At 37.3% G+C, this 15,785-nt stretch overlaps 1 protein-coding gene across 1 annotated transcript in view; it reads left to right on the forward strand.

Annotated features, from left to right (window-relative positions):
- The window catches only part of CHN2 (chimerin 2), a 144,929-nt gene that overhangs the window by 41,007 nt on the left and 88,137 nt on the right, over positions 1 to 15,785 (forward strand). Inside the window, exon 2 of the mRNA XM_088150742.1 lies at positions 14,850 to 14,888. Coding sequence (XP_088006868.1) covers positions 14,850 to 14,888 — 39 coding nt within the window. The remainder of the gene's footprint in view (positions 1 to 14,849; positions 14,889 to 15,785) is intronic.

Below are 15,785 nucleotides of genomic sequence, written 5' to 3' on the forward strand. Positions count from 1 at the left end.
CATATTTCTTGACTGCTTTTTTCTTTTCTGTTGATGTTTGATCCTAAAAGGCAGAAACTATCCACCGCTTCAATATCTTCATTGTCAATTTTAAGGCTGGTTGTTCTACCTGTTGTCATTAGTTTGGTCTTCTTTATATTTAATTTTAATCCCATTTTTTCACCATGCTCTTTGACTTTTAGTACTAGAACTTGCAGATCCTTTGTATTTTCAGCTATCAGAGTAGTGTCATCAGCATAGCGCAGGTTATTGATGTTTTTTCCTCTAATTTAAAATCATGCTCATTTTCTTCCAATTCAGCTTCCCTGGAATATAGGGAATATAGGCATACAGGTTGAATAAATAGAGAAGAGGAGAGTATACAGCCTTGTTACACTCCCTTGCCAACCTGAAGCCAGTCTGTTTTGCCAAGTTCTGTTTGTATTGTGGCTTCCTGATCTGTATATAAGTTTCTCATGAGGACAATGAGATGTTCTGGGTTTCCATTTTTCTGAAAAAGTTCTGGAAAACAGCTTGACATGGTCAACATAATTGAAGGCTTTTCTGTAATCGATGAAGCACATACTGACTTCTTTTTGGTATTCTTTTTTCTTTCTCAATTATCCAGCATGCATCAGCAATAATGAATCATGTTCATTGGCCTTTTCTAAAGCCAGCTTATACATCTGGCATCTCTTTTTCCATGAAGGACCCTAATCTGCGTTAGATGATCCTAAGCATTATTTTGCTAGCATGTGAAATTAAGGAGATTGTACAATAGTTTGCACACTCTGTTAAGTCTCCTTTTTTTGGTATTGGAATGTAGATTGACCTCTTCCAATTTGTGGGCCACTCTGTCATTCTCCAGATTTGCTGACATAGCTTGGTTAGAATCTTGACTGATTTTTCTTCTGTTGCTTGCCATATTTTAGTGGGTATTCCATCAATTTCTGTAGCTTTTCAACTTGGTAATGACTGAAGTGCTGATCTAACTTCATCTTCTAGTACTAGAGGTTCTTGTAAGTAAGGAATATCTTCTAAGGTATCTTGGATGTTGACATTTCTACTGTATAGTGTTTCAGTATACTCCTTCCATCTTCCTTTTATGTCCTTTGAATCAGTTACTATCTGTCCATTGGCATCCTTTAGCATACCAATTCCAGGTTGGAACCACCTTCTGAGTTCAGGGATCTTTTGAAAGATTTTCCTTGTTTTTCCATGTCTGTTTCTGTCTTCAATGTCTTTACAGATGTTATTGAATACTGCTTCTTGCTCTCTGAAACCCTTTGTTAAGTTCCTTTCTGAGATTTTTGTCTTTCTTGGGTTTTGCTTCTCTTCTCTTTTTGGCAATTTCCACGGTTCGTTCTGACATCTAGTTTGCTTTCTTCTCTTTTTTCATTTTTGGCAGTTTCTGTTCACATTCATCCTTAACGACTTCTTTAAGTTCATTCCATAATTCCTCTGGTTCTGGACTTCATTTTCCAGCAGGACTTGGCACCTGCCCACACTGCCAAAAGTACCAAAACCTGGTTCAATGACCATGGGATTACTGTGCTTGATTGGCCAGCAAATTCACCTGACCTGAACCCCATAGAGAATCTATGGGGCATTGCCAAGAGAAAGATGAGGGACATGAGACCGAACAGTGCAGCGGAGCTGAAGGCTGCTATTGAAGCATCCTGGTCTTCCATAACACCTCAGCAGTGCCACAGGCTGATAGCATCCATGCCACGCCGCATTGCGGCAGTCATTGCTGCAAAAGGGGCCCAAACCAAGTACTGAGTACATATGCATGCTTATACTTTGCAGAGGTCCGATATTGTTCTATTTCCACTCCTTGTGTTAGTGATGTCATGTAATATTCTAATTTTCTGAGATTGTGAATTTGGGGTTTTCATAAGCTGTACGCCATAATCATCACAATTATACCAAAGTAATGCTTGACATATCTCGCTTTGCATGTAATGCATCTATCTCATATCTTGGTTTCACCTTTTGAATTGCCTTACTGACATAAATGAACATTTGCACGATATTCTAATTTTTCGAGTTTCACCTGTAGTTTTATTTTCAGTTCCCTTGTTAATGGCTGCTAACATGGAATTTGCCTTTTAATTTATTTAGCTAATTACTATAATTCTAAGATCCCTTTCCTGATCACTCATTGCCACTTCATTATCTGTATATGAATAATTCTGAAGGTCTTTGGGCAAGCATTCATCCCCTCTCATTTTACATTAAACCACGTTGCCATTTTTAAAGTGCTCATGCCCTCAGTTTGAACAAATCCTTGCAGGGTTCTTTTCAATCTCCTTTTAATTTTTTGACATTGCAGTTATCAGCAAAATTGACGAGCTCATTTTTCATTTCTAACTTCAGGTCATTCATAAACAAGTTAAAGCTACTCCATCGCAATATAATCCCCAGGGGACGTCATTTAGCATATCTCTCCAATGTGAAAATTGTCCATCTGTTCTCACTCCCTGCCAATATTCAGCCAATTAATAATCCATGACAGCATTTATCCTTTCACTTATAAATGTTAAGTTTCTTCCAGAATCTATGTCAACCTTTATCAAAGTCCAAGCCCAAAATTCAACATCTTAATTGGAACATTCCAGACTATACTAGATTAAAAAGAGTGAGGCAAGACCAGAAATCCTATAAGTTATTTTTCAGTTTTGATTCTTGTGCTTTATAATACTTTCCCCCATACTGGAATGGAAGTTAACTGACCTGTAAGTTTTAATGTTCCCCCACAATCCTTTTTAAAAATTGGAATTACATTAGCTACTAGTCAGTTATTTGGGTAATAAAATAATTAAAAAATGATATATTCTTACTAAAATATCAGCAAGCTATTTTAAGTGATCATTGAGAACCCTCAGTTAAATAATGCTTGAATAAAAGTTTGGATTACTTTTAATTTATCAGTTAGGCTTATAATTTCATAACTTGTCACCTTTTTTTGATTCAGTTCATATCATTCCCTTCCTGGAAAAAATAAGTTTGACAAGAATTTTTGTGCTATACCTTCAGCAGAGAGAATAGATGCAAATAATATATGTATGCTTTTTCTGTCTACCTTTAGCACATCTGTAATTACTCAGTTTCAAACAGGACAGCGGACTCCCCAGTAAGATAAAGATAATAATATTTTTCCCCCCACAGGAAAACCGTTTTTAAATTAGGAAAATTCTGAAATTTTAAAAACGGTTTTCCTGTGTGTGTGTGTGGGAAATATTATTATCTTTCTCTTACTAAGGAGTCCGCTGTCCTGTTTGAAATTAGGAATTTAGAAAATTCTGAAATTTTCCTAATTTCAGCAAGACTTCCTTTTTTTAGAAAGTCAACTTGTTTCTAATAACTTATCTGACTCCATTCATTAGATATTCTGGTGTCTTCTTGGACATCATTACTTTTCTTGGTCTGAAGTACTCGTTTCAACTGAGATTATTTTATTCTGTTCCTATGGTATGCACATAGCTACAATTAAGTATTGTCACTGAATCAAGACAAAACTTGCTTTTCCTGGTTGAAGATTTGACTTTGTATCATTTATATAAAACTAAGTACAGTATTCACTTTGATTTTATTCACTTTGTACACTTAAGACTCAGCCATAGAATGATGAACTGATTTCTTACTTCAGTTTTATTCTTACTTTGCTTGTATCTTCCTTAACCACACTTTTATGTTATTGCAAACATAAAGAAAGCAGGCAGAAAAGAATATCCAGATATTTATAAGATTAAGCGAATTAATTTTGAAAAGTTATTTAAAATATTATCTTTTTTAATGATTATCAACTTGCAGATAGATCTAGTTGGTATTTAGTAAATTTACATTTATGCAAAAGTAGAGCAGATTAATTTCCGAATAATATTGGTTGAACCCAAACTTTGTCCTACTTTTAGAAGAAGGTGAAATCTTCTTCTAAAGTTTTATTCGTGAAATCCTTGAATAAAACTAAACTGACTGCAAAGTGATTCAATACTGTTTATATGACTACATTTGGAAGAAGGTGAAATCTTCTTCTTAGTTTTATTCATGAAATCCTTGAATAAAACTAAACTGACTGCAAAGTGATTCAATACTGTTTATATGACTACATTTGGATATGTTTGGCAACTAGCACTGAATAAGAAAACAGTATTTTTTCTACCTAAGGAAATGCTCATGATTTTGAGATAAGATTAATAAATGAAAACGGGAAATTTCAAAAATAGAAGAGAATCTATGTACACCGACAATTTTCCAATAGAAGGCAGAGTTGGATATATTTTCCAAAATTATTTGCAAGTCTCCTGTGCCTATAGCAATTGTTATTTGTTACCTTTCCTAAATTGATGGACTCCTTGGAGTACAGGCAGATTTGACTAAATAATAATTTGCCATGGCTCATTGTTCCTCTGAATTTTCAAAGCAGTATTTGCTTAGCAGATAGTTTTGACAATAATTGCCTGTACTGTCTTTTTAAAAGAATAAAACAGATCACACATTTTTATAACAATTATAAGAATTAAACATCGTTAGGATTTTGAGTTATAATAGTCTCTGATTGGGGAGACTTCTCCTCTAGAACAATAGGGGACAAAATTATTGCTTCCTTCCATGGGAGGGAACTTCCTTCTCCTAGCCTGAGTGTTTCCTGCCTCTGATCCAGAGGTTTGGGCTTCACCTTTTTTCATGAATACAGTTTATTTTTTGCTGGTATTGGCTAATTAAATAACCTTGTTAAAGGTGAAATTTTACCTGCCCTATTTTTTCCAGTGCTGAAAGCAGGACTAGAATAGATACTCCCGTAATAATCCATTTCCTTACTCATTGCAGAGATGATACTTCAACTCCCATTCACCATCAGTACTCTGATGTCTGCATGTGTTGAACCAAGAGTCAAGGGAACCAATTTGATACCAGAGTCTTAATGAAAGGAGTCATTCAAACTCAATAAACCAACAAAAGTATTTGAAAAGAAGGCAGTTATAACTATGTCCTTCCTCCAGCAGCATAACTGCTGGTGAATTGAATTCCCTCTCTGCAGCAATGACAAACTGTATTATGATCATTGATCAGAAACATAAAACATACAAAGAGTAAAATATACATTCACAGTGCTGTTGACTCATTTAAACTTGTGTAAAATGGATAATCTAATGCATTGTGACATAATCATTATTTTAAAAAATTGACAGACTGGCAAAACATTTCACTGCCAGCGCAATCTTTCTTGGTAGCAGTCAGATAAAAGATAACATAAATAATTTTTTCTGGCCTGACAGGAACATCTGCTAGTTCTCGGCAGAAGTCTTTATAATAGGAACAATATGAGCACATGGGCAACTATCTCTGTGTTCCCAGTACTTGCCTGCATGCATGCATATCCAATGTAGAATCAATACATTGTGCCTTCAAACAAGGTTAAGAAGCAGAGATTAAAACAGGCCCAAGGAAAGACTTCTTGTTGTGGACAGTCAAGAGATTAGAGAGGTTGCTTGGTACGCCGCCTTCTCCACTCAGATAATAAGAATCAGGTACCCTGTTCAGATCTGTTTGTTAGTTCATATCTCTGATCTCTCGACTGTATTAGTTCTATGGAACTCACTGCAACCACAGAACCTGGAACAAAACCATGTACGTTCTTTTTGCTACAGCAGCTCCCTGCATATCTGCTTGAGTGAATGGTTGGACATCCTTAAGAACAGGCGTGAAAAGACTGCAGAGATTCAAGAGGGAACATTCATATAATACCATATTTAGTTAAATATCTTGTGTGCGTGTGTGTGTATAATGTAAATAATGTACATCGTATATGGACATCCTCTTGGCTCTGAATAATAGATCTGAAATCTACATTTCAATGTTAACTAACATTCTGAAGAATGCTCAAAGTTATATATTAATTTGGGATAACTAAATCTTTGTGGACGTATATGAATAAATGTAACTAAATTCAGTGGGACGTAATATAGAATTAAAATATATAAGATGACATTTTTAGTAAAATATTTATAAAATAATTCTAAACTTTGATGAGTCATTAAAGTTGCATTGCTCTGGATATGAAATATGTTTATTCAGTCAATTACCAGCAAAATTTGAAAAAATATGGCACAAAAGTAAAATCAAATAGATGAGATAAAATACTAGCATAACAAAGATAAAATGAAACAATTTTAGTAAAATAAAACAATTTTAGTAAAAATTAGGTCAATTTATTTTTTTTAATCTCATAGCAGTAAATACTCTTATATAACTTTATTCATTTAACCCATACCCTAATTGATTGTGGGAACTGACTGTTTTCTTCAGTAACATAACATGCTACATATAAGCTTGCATAAAATCATAGCAATATTTTTTTGTTTGTGAAAAAATTATTTAATTTTTGGCATTACATTTTATTATAGTCATTGGGATGTGTTTCTACATTGTATTTCAAAACCTGTAGGCACTTGTTTTAAGTGTGAATATGAAAAAAAACATGAGGTTTGTTGCTGTACATATTATTACAACAGTAGCTTATTATGCTAGAAAGCTACTAGAGGAAACCAGCACATACTCTATTCCTGCCTTCTGAAGCATTACATTCTGATAAAAGTAGTTAAAATGGCATTTATAAGAAATCCAGGGAAAAGCCTTTGTTTTTCAAAGCCCCTGGTTCTGCTGAGGTCTAATTTTTGAAATTAAAGGATAGAAGATTACCTGTGGGAACCTTGTACATTTTAATGAAACATCAGTCAGTCCACATGATAGATTGAGATATGGGGCAAATGAAAAAACAAATCCGTCTGAGTATTAAGGCAGCTAACTGGGAAGCACAATGGTGTAAGTGTTAAGGTATTAGGGTTGGGAAGACCCAGGTTCTAGTTCACTCTCAGCTGTGGAAGCTTACTGTGTCATTTTCTGTTAGCCCAACCTACAGGAACGGTAGATTGTTATAAAATGAAGTAATAAAAAGAGTGATACAATGATATGATGATGGTATAATGCAAAGTCTGCTCTTATGTACTTGTGTTATAACATCAGATACAATTACATAAGTCATTTGCTGAAAAATAAATAGTGATATTACAACTCAAATTTCATCATTGGCTCCCACTGCAGATGCCTATGGCTGGAGTAGTTATGGGACTTGGATTTCCCAGAGTTTTATGACTCTCATATATGTCCATTGCATGTCCCTAATGAATAGAAATTTAGAACTACTTTTTTGTACACCTGTCTGTTTTTCAAAATTTAGAGACAGAAATCAGCAGTGTGACTTTACTTAGTTACTGTATACTGTGGCCAGTTAGGAGTGACAGAATTAAACAATTTGATATTTTTTCTTTTCATGCTAGAATTTCCTATAGATACAGTATATTTAGCAGCAATATCATGTTTTCTTAATAGAGTCATTCCTGGAGACAACAGTAATTCTAGTGTTTTGTCCTCAGTGATTTCACTGACCTTTTCTAGCTGGATCATCCTGTTCAGAACAAAAATGAACCATGGAGTCCAGTTCTCTCGACAATGAATGCAAATAGGGAGTCATTATGTCTGTGTACTTCTGAGATAATACAAAAGTGTGCAATAGAAGCATCAAGAGTTTTCTAAAGTTTCTGCCCTATTATCTGTCATGGATCCTTTCTCCTGCCAAAAAACCCCATTTCCATGAAGAATTGCTATTTGTTTGCATGAATGTTGATTGTGTCTTAACCCACACTGAACTTTAGGCTTTCCAGGAGCTGAGCTGAAAATAAGGCCTTAAGCATCTGAAATCATTGACCTCTTTAGAACCAAGTATTTTTTAGTCCATTTGTCTTTCTCAATTATAGTCCATTATTATTTTGCATCCTGACTTTTCTTGCTAAGAAACTTTGGCAACAAAGCATTTACAATATTTATCTCATAATCATTTGTTTTAACAGTTTGCCCTGGTTCCTTGCCCCTGCTTGTCTCTGTAAATGTGTTGTAAAAGCCTGGATTTTCTTTCTGTTCTTCTGCTTGTGATTTAGCATGATCTGTTCTTTAGAATTCTCAAGTCAGCATGATAAATCCTGCAGAGATTGAAACCTCCCTCTGCTCAGAAAAGCTGACTCAGGAAAGACATGATGATGCTAGAAATAATAGTGAATCTTGCCCTTCTCCCACATTTAGCTCATTTATATCAAATAGGCATACCATATCTGGGCTCCATGTATATGGCTGACGACTAGATGGGAGCAAAGTGGTACATAAACTCTTTGCTACCATCTATGATCATCTGAATTTTGTAGCCCAAATATAGTATATGTGGTATCAAATGATCTCAGAAAGAGCAAGTTGAATCAAGAGGCCATATGGTTCCTGGACCCATATGAAAATAGTGCTTTATTTGTTCTCTGTAATTATTACTTACAGTGTTTTCCATGTTATATTCGAGTAAGTTGTAACTTAACTATTTCTAAGGATATTTTACCTTGACTTTTTTAATACCCCCCTCCCCCATGGACACCACTGCATTAGGATACCATTACATAATAAATAATATTGAGTTGGATCCAAACTTACATTAGATCTTTTGAAATGCTTCTTATTTCATATAAAAAAGTATTTGTATCATAGTTTCATGCCTTTCTTTAAACAAACATAGCTTCTAATAATGAGGAATTGTCTTTATTTTTGTTGTTGTTTAGTCGTTAAGTCGTGTCCGACTCTTCGTGACCCCATGAACCATATTGCGCCAGGCCTTCCTGTCCTTCACTGCCTCCCTGAGTTTGCTCAGTTTCATGCTCATTGCTTCAGTGATGCTATCTAACCATCTCATCCTCTGCCGTCCTTTTCTCCTTTTGCCTTCAATCTTTCCCAGCATCAGGGTCTTTTCCAAAGAGTCCTCTCTTCGCATTAGGTGACCAAAGTATCTGAGCTTGAGCTTCATTATCAATCCTTCCAATGAGCAGTCAGGGTTGATTTCCTTTAAGATTGACTGGTTTGACCTCCTAGCAGTCCAGGGGACTCTTAAGAGTCTTCTCCAGCACCACAGTTCAAAGGCATCAATTCTTCGGCGCTCAGCCTTCTTTATGGTCCAGCTCTCACAGCCATACATTACTACTGGAAAAACCATAGCTTTGACTATGCGGATCTTTGTCGGCAAGGTGACGTCTCTGCTTTTTAATATGCTATCTAGGCTTGCCATAGCTTTCCTCCCAAGGAGCAAGCGTCTTTTAATTTCATGGCTGCAGTCTCCGTCTGCGGTGATCTTGGAGCCCAAATAAATGAAGTCTGTTACTGCTTCCATTTCTACCCCTTCTATTTGCCAGGAATTGATGGGTCCAGATGCCATGATCTTAGTTTTTTTAATGTTGAGTTTCAAGCCAGCTTTTGCACTCTCCTCTTTCACCCTCATCAAGAGGCTCTTTAGTTCTTCTTCATTTTCTGCCATGAGGGTGGTATCGTCTGCATATCTGAGGTTGTTGATGATTCTCCCTGCAATCTTAATTCCGGCTTGTGATTCTTCCAGCCTGGCATTTCTCATGATGTACTCTGCATATAGGTTAAATAAGCAGGGTGACAGTATACAGCCTTGTCGTACACCTTTCCCTATTTTGAACCAATCGGTTGTTCCATGACCGGTTCTAACTGTTGCTTCTTGGCCCGCATACAGATTTCTCAGGAGACAGGTAAGGTGGTCTGGTACTCCCATCTCTTTAAGAACTTGCCACAGTTTGTTGTGATCCATACAATCAAAGGCTTTTGCATAGTCAATGAAGCAGAAGTAGATATTTTTCTGGAACTCTCGTGCTTTCTCCATGATCCAGCGAATGTTGGCAATTTGATCTCTAGTTCCTCTGCCTCTTTGAAACCCAGCTTGTACATCCGGTAGCTCTCGGTTCATGTATTGCTGAAGCCTAGCTTGTAGGATTTTGAGCATAACCTTGCTAGCATGTGAAATGAGTGCAGTTGTGCGATAGTTTGAGCATTCTTTGGCATTGCCCTTCTTTGGAATTGGAACATAAACTGACCTTTTCCAATCCCGTGGCCACTGTTGCGTTTTCCAAACTTGCTGGCATATTGAGTGCAGCACTTTAACACCATCATCTTTTAGTATTTTAAATAACTCAGCTGGAATACTGTCATCTCCACTAGCTTTGTTGTTAGCAATGCTTCCTAAGGCCCACTTGACTTCACTCTCTAGGATGTCTGGCTCAAGGTCAGTGATCACACCAGGGTGGACATCAGGGACATTAAGATCTTTCTTGTATAGTTCTTCTGTGTATTCTTGCCACCTCTTCTTAATCTCTTCTGCTTCTGTTAGGTCCCTGCCTTTTTTGTCCTTTATCATGCCCATCTTTGCACTAAACGTTCCTTTCATATCTCCAATTTTCTTGAAGAGATCTCTAGTCTTCCCCATTCTATTGTTTTCCTCGATTTCTTTGCATTGTTCATTTAAGAAGGCCTTCTTATCTCTCCTTGCTATTCTCTGGAAATCTGCATTCAGTTGCTTATATCTTTCCCTTTCACCCTTGCTTTTCACATTCCTTCTTTCCACAGCTATTTGTAAAGCCTCATCAGACAGCCATTTTGCTTTCTTGCATTTCTTTTTCTTTGGGATGGTTTTAGTTGCTGCCTCCTGTACAATGTTACGAACCTCTGTCCATAGTTCTTCAGGCACTCTGTCTACCAAATCTAATCCTCTAAATCTATTCATCACCTTCACTGTGTACTCACAAGGAATATGATCTAAGTCATACCTGAGTGGTCTAGTGGTTTTCCCTACATTCTTCAATTTAAGCCTAAATTTTGCAGTAAGAAGCTCATGATCTGAGCCACAGTCAGCTCCTGGTCTTGTTTTTGCTGTCTGTATAGAGCTTCTCCATCTTTGGCTGCAAAGTATATAATCAATCTGGTTTCGGTATTGACCATCTGGTGATGTCCATGTGTAGAGTCGTCTCTTGTGTTGTTGGAAAAGAGTGTTTGCTATGACTAGCTTGTCCTCTTTGCAGAACTCTATTAGCCTTTGCCCTGCTTCATTTTGTACTCCAAGGCCAAACTTGCCTGTTATTCCGATTACTCCTTGACTTCCTACTTTAGCATTCCAATCCCCTATGATGAAAAGGACATCTTTTTTTGGTGCTAGTTCTAGAAGGTGTTGTAGGTCTTCATAGAAGCGGTCAACTTCAGCTTCTTCAGCATCAGTGGTTGGGGCATAGACTTGGATGACTGTGATGTTGAATGGTTTGCCTTGGATACGCACTGAGATCATTCTGTCGTTTTTGAGGTTGTACCCCATTACTGCCTTTCCCACTCTCTTATTGACTATGAGTGCAACTCCATTTCTTCTAAGGGTTTCTTGCCCACAGTAGTAGATATAATGGTCACCCGAATTAAATTCACCCATTCCCGTCCATTTCAGTTCGCTGATTCCCAAGATGTCGACGTTCAATCTTGTCATCTCATGTTTGACCACATCCAGCTTGCCTTGGTTCATAGTTCTTACATTCCAGGTACCTATACAGTATTGTTCTTTACAGCATCGGACCTTCTTTTCGCTTCCAGATACATCCACAGCTGAACGTCCTTTCGGCTTTGGCCCAGCCGCTTCACTCTTTCTGGAGCTACTTGGAATTGCCCTCCGCTCTTCCCCAGTAGCATATTGGACACCTTCCGACCTGAGGGGCTCATCTTCCGGCGTCATATCTTTTAGCCTTTTAACATTGTCCATGGGGTTTTCTTGGCAAGGATACTGGAGTGGGTTGCCATTTCCTTCTCCAGTGGACCACATTTTGTCAGAACTCTCTGTCATGACCTGTCCGTCTTGGGTGGCCCTGCACGGTATAGCTCATGGCTTCACTGAGTTATGCAAGCCCCTTTGCCACGACAAGGCAGTGATCCATGAAGGGGATTGTCTTTATTACACTATTGTAATAATGAAAAGGAATCATTTGTTCATTCAAGAGCCTTTTCAACCTCATGTCTTTTAAATACAGTACATAACTAATTTCAAATGCTCATTAGGTTATAAAAATTACTTCTCTAAGCCTCATAGTTACTTTGCTTGTTTTTCTGAAATTAAGTAGCAAGTGAAAATCAATAAAAGTATAATCGAAAATAAATGTTTTGCCCCTACAATGTGTCATCATCTGGAGGTTGAGTCATGGCAACTGAACTTCTTTTCTTTTGGTTTGATACATATCACTGCTTGTCCAATCAGCTTCTTCAGTCTAGAAAGTTGGTTGGGGAGGACCCATGTCTTCCAGGGTGGCTGTGTTTCTCACTAACTTGATGGGCTCGTTGAAGGGACAATAGGAGATGTAATTAGTAGAGTCTTTGGGATGTAGATGTCTTACTCCTAATTCCACACTCATCCCCACGTGGGTTGCTAAGTGCTGCCTCCCTGGTGAACTTGTGAAGTGGTCTTAATCTTCCTGGGGACTGATGAAAGAGCAGCATGAAAAATGGGAGACAAGTTGTGTCTGAGTCCTCCATCTCTATTGAGAGAAGGATTTTCCGCTTTGGCATAAATGGATTCCTTCACTCCTCTCTCAAACCACCTATCTTCTCTGTCCAAAATGTGAACATTATTGTCCTCAAATGAGTGTCCTTTTTCTTTTAGATGAAGGGTAAACTGCTGACTCTGGTCCTGTGTTGTTGCTCCTCCTGTGCTGGGCCATCCTCTTGTGTAAAGGTAGAGCTCTGAACACTTCTCACTGCACTAGATTGCATATACTTGTTCTTCTTATGTTTTGGTATTAGATCTTTAGGGTGTATAAGCCTCTGTCTCAGCGTGTTAGTGGGTTTGAAAAACACAGGAATGTGGCGTTTTCCAAATATCTGTTTTATCTTCTCCGACACAACAGCCATGTAAGGAATGACAAGATTCTTCCATTGACTCTGGGTCTCAGCTCTGAGTGCTGTTTCTTGTTGGATCTGGAAGTAGATTTAATAAAGGCCCAATCTGGATACCCACGGGTCTTAAGAGCTGTCCTCAGGTGTCTGTTTTCTTTCTTTTTGGCATCTATGGAGGGGGGGATGGTTTCTGCCCTGCGGTGTAATGTCCTGATGACTCCTAGTTTGTGCTGCAGTGGATGGTGGAGTCAAACTGCAAGTATTGGTCTGTGTGTGTGGGTTTCCTGTAAATCCCTATTTCTAACTTGCCACAGGTCCCAATTAGAACTTCACAGTCTAGAAATGCCTGCCTGTTGTCCTTGGTGTCTTCCCTGGTGAACGTGATGTTTGAGTCTATGGTGTTTATATGGTCTATGAAGGCCTGTACCTCCTGGACTCTGATTTTAACCCAGGTGTCATCCACATACCTGAACCAGTGGGTTGGTGCTATTCCCTGGAAAGAGCTGAGAGCTTTCTTCCCCACTTCTTCCATGTACAGGTTGGCAACAATGGGAGACACAGGGGAGCCCATGGCACAGCCGTGTTTCTGTCTGTAGAAGTCACCTCTGTAAGTGAAGTAAGTGGTGTTGAGGCACAGGTCCAAGAGGCAGCAGATCTGGTCCGGGTTGAGGTTGCTTCTCCTGTTGAGGGTGCTGTCATTTTCTAGTCTCTTCTTAACCGCTGTTAGGGCGGTTATCTAACCAAAAGAAAAGAAGTCCAGTTGCCATGACTCAATCTCCAGATAATTCCACCTGGATGACTGAGAATCTTCATCAACATAATGTGTCATCATATTTTTCTTTACATGTGTATTAATCCAAAAATGATCTAATTACTGATCAAGGCTGATGTTAATAACATAATTTAATAAGCTTCTAATGCCAAATTTGTGGATGTTGGGGGAGAAAAAAATGTCATTTCTGGCCTTCAGCTATTTCCTTTGAAGAACTGACATAACAAAGATTGAATTAGCAAGAAACAATTTATTTGACTAAGAAGGCATAATGACAAATACTAATTCCATTGAATGGTGCAGTCAAACGCTATATGTATCATTTGTAATATTAATGAAATATGGTTAAGTCTGCATTTATTTTATCCATTTTGTGAATTAATGATGTGCTTTTTAAAAAATGATCTGTAGTTAATTGTTAACATTTTTAGCAAATAGCTTTTGCGTGTGCATGTGTGTATGTCTAATATTTATGTGCATGAGCTCAAGGAATACCCTTGACTTTTTATTTTTATCAGTCCTGTGAAAGAATAACATTCTATTAGTGCTTTTGTAGATAAATATTGTATGTGTGTGTGTAATGCAAAGTGACCATTACTTATTACTGTAATTGTTCTTGAATATGTATATGTGTGAAAGTGCAGTAGTCAAAATACTGTTCCATACTACAAACTGTATCCTAGTTTGCCATTGCTTGTTGATATTTCATCTGATGTGTACAATTTGAGATGGATGTGGCCTTAATGACAGTTCTACCTCATCTATCAAAGGAAATTGCTCTTATTGCATTGTCTTTGTTTTCTGTTCTGCTCCATTTGATCTGCAAATAAAGAAGAATCTAACAATGACCATGATCTGATTTTGGGAAAGGGCAGGAAACCTGGAGAACTCAGAGGTCCAGTTGTGACATCTATATTTGCCCTGCCCTAGAGGGTTCCCACTTTTGCTTTAAAGCCATCATTGACCAAACTCCAGCTATGTCACAAATTATTATTTCTTAACGTTGCAGTGGTCAGATACGAGAGCAACTGTGATATTTGCTGAGAAAATAATTGTAAAAATTATAAAAATCATGCCATTTTAATTAATCCTTAACAAAGCCATGTAAACATCTGTAGGAAATATACTTAAATACTTTGTAGAATTTTAAAAGATTATTCCAAAACATAGAGAGACAACATGAATAAACTGTCATGTGTAAGAATTAACATTCTCTGGAAAAGGCAATAATATTGATATTTTCACTGGGCTGCTTAATTGATTGATGTTTATTTTATCATTATTCTAGATGCTGAAGAATATCAACCTCCAATATGGAAATCATACTGTGAGTATTCAGAATCTAGAGACTGGGAATGGGGAGAGGGAAGGGACCTAATTTGGAAATGTTCCTAGATTTCAATAAAACACCAAACTTTATTTGGAGGTATAATACATGAAGTGAACATAGAAAAGAAGAAATAAACAAGGATTTTAAGATTTAAAATCAAATGTTTTAAAATCTGAATCAGAGAGATTATAAATTAATCAAAAAAATAGTTTGTAGTAGTCAATAACTGGATTATTTTAAGGCTCTAGTATATGTAAGATTTTTTTTTCTTGGTATAGAGTATTAGCTTTAGGTATTGAAATAAAGAGAGAGCTGCAATCCTGTAGGGAATGCTGAGAGTTGCAGTCTCAACACATCTGAAGGCTACTTGGCTGGGAAAGACAGTTACTCATGTTTCTAATAGATATTTTAGAGAGCCAGTTTGGTGTAGTAGTTAAGGCATCAGGCTGGAGACCATGAGTTCTAGTCCTGCCTAGGCACTAAGCCAGTTGGGTGATCTTAGACCAGTCTTTTTCTCTCAGCCCTAGGAAGAAGGCCATAGCAAACCACTTCTGAAAAGCCTTGCCAAGAAAACTGTAAGGACTTGTCCAGGCAGTCTCTGAGAATTGGACACGATTGAACAGATTAAAAAGATATTTTACAGGGGTAAATGCCTTTTTTCAACTTTGATTGCAGTTCTCAGACCATTTATTCAAGACAGGTCCCATTGATTTGATTGCAGCTTTTGTTTCTGGGAAGCTGTCTTTTAGATTTCCAGAGGAATATTGAATAAAATGTCAGTTATACCTTTAGTACTGAAGAGCAGCCTACAGTTTGTATATTTAAAGGGGATACATTTGAAGAATAGAATTTGAAGAATAGATAGATACGATTTCCAGATTATAACCACAATTT

Source organism: Python bivittatus, unplaced genomic scaffold (assembly GCF_059951505.1).
Source record: "Python bivittatus isolate LINGU-HERP-01145 unplaced genomic scaffold, Pbiv_v1 ctg000610_np1212, whole genome shotgun sequence".
NCBI lineage: Eukaryota > Metazoa > Chordata > Lepidosauria > Squamata > Pythonidae > Python > Python bivittatus.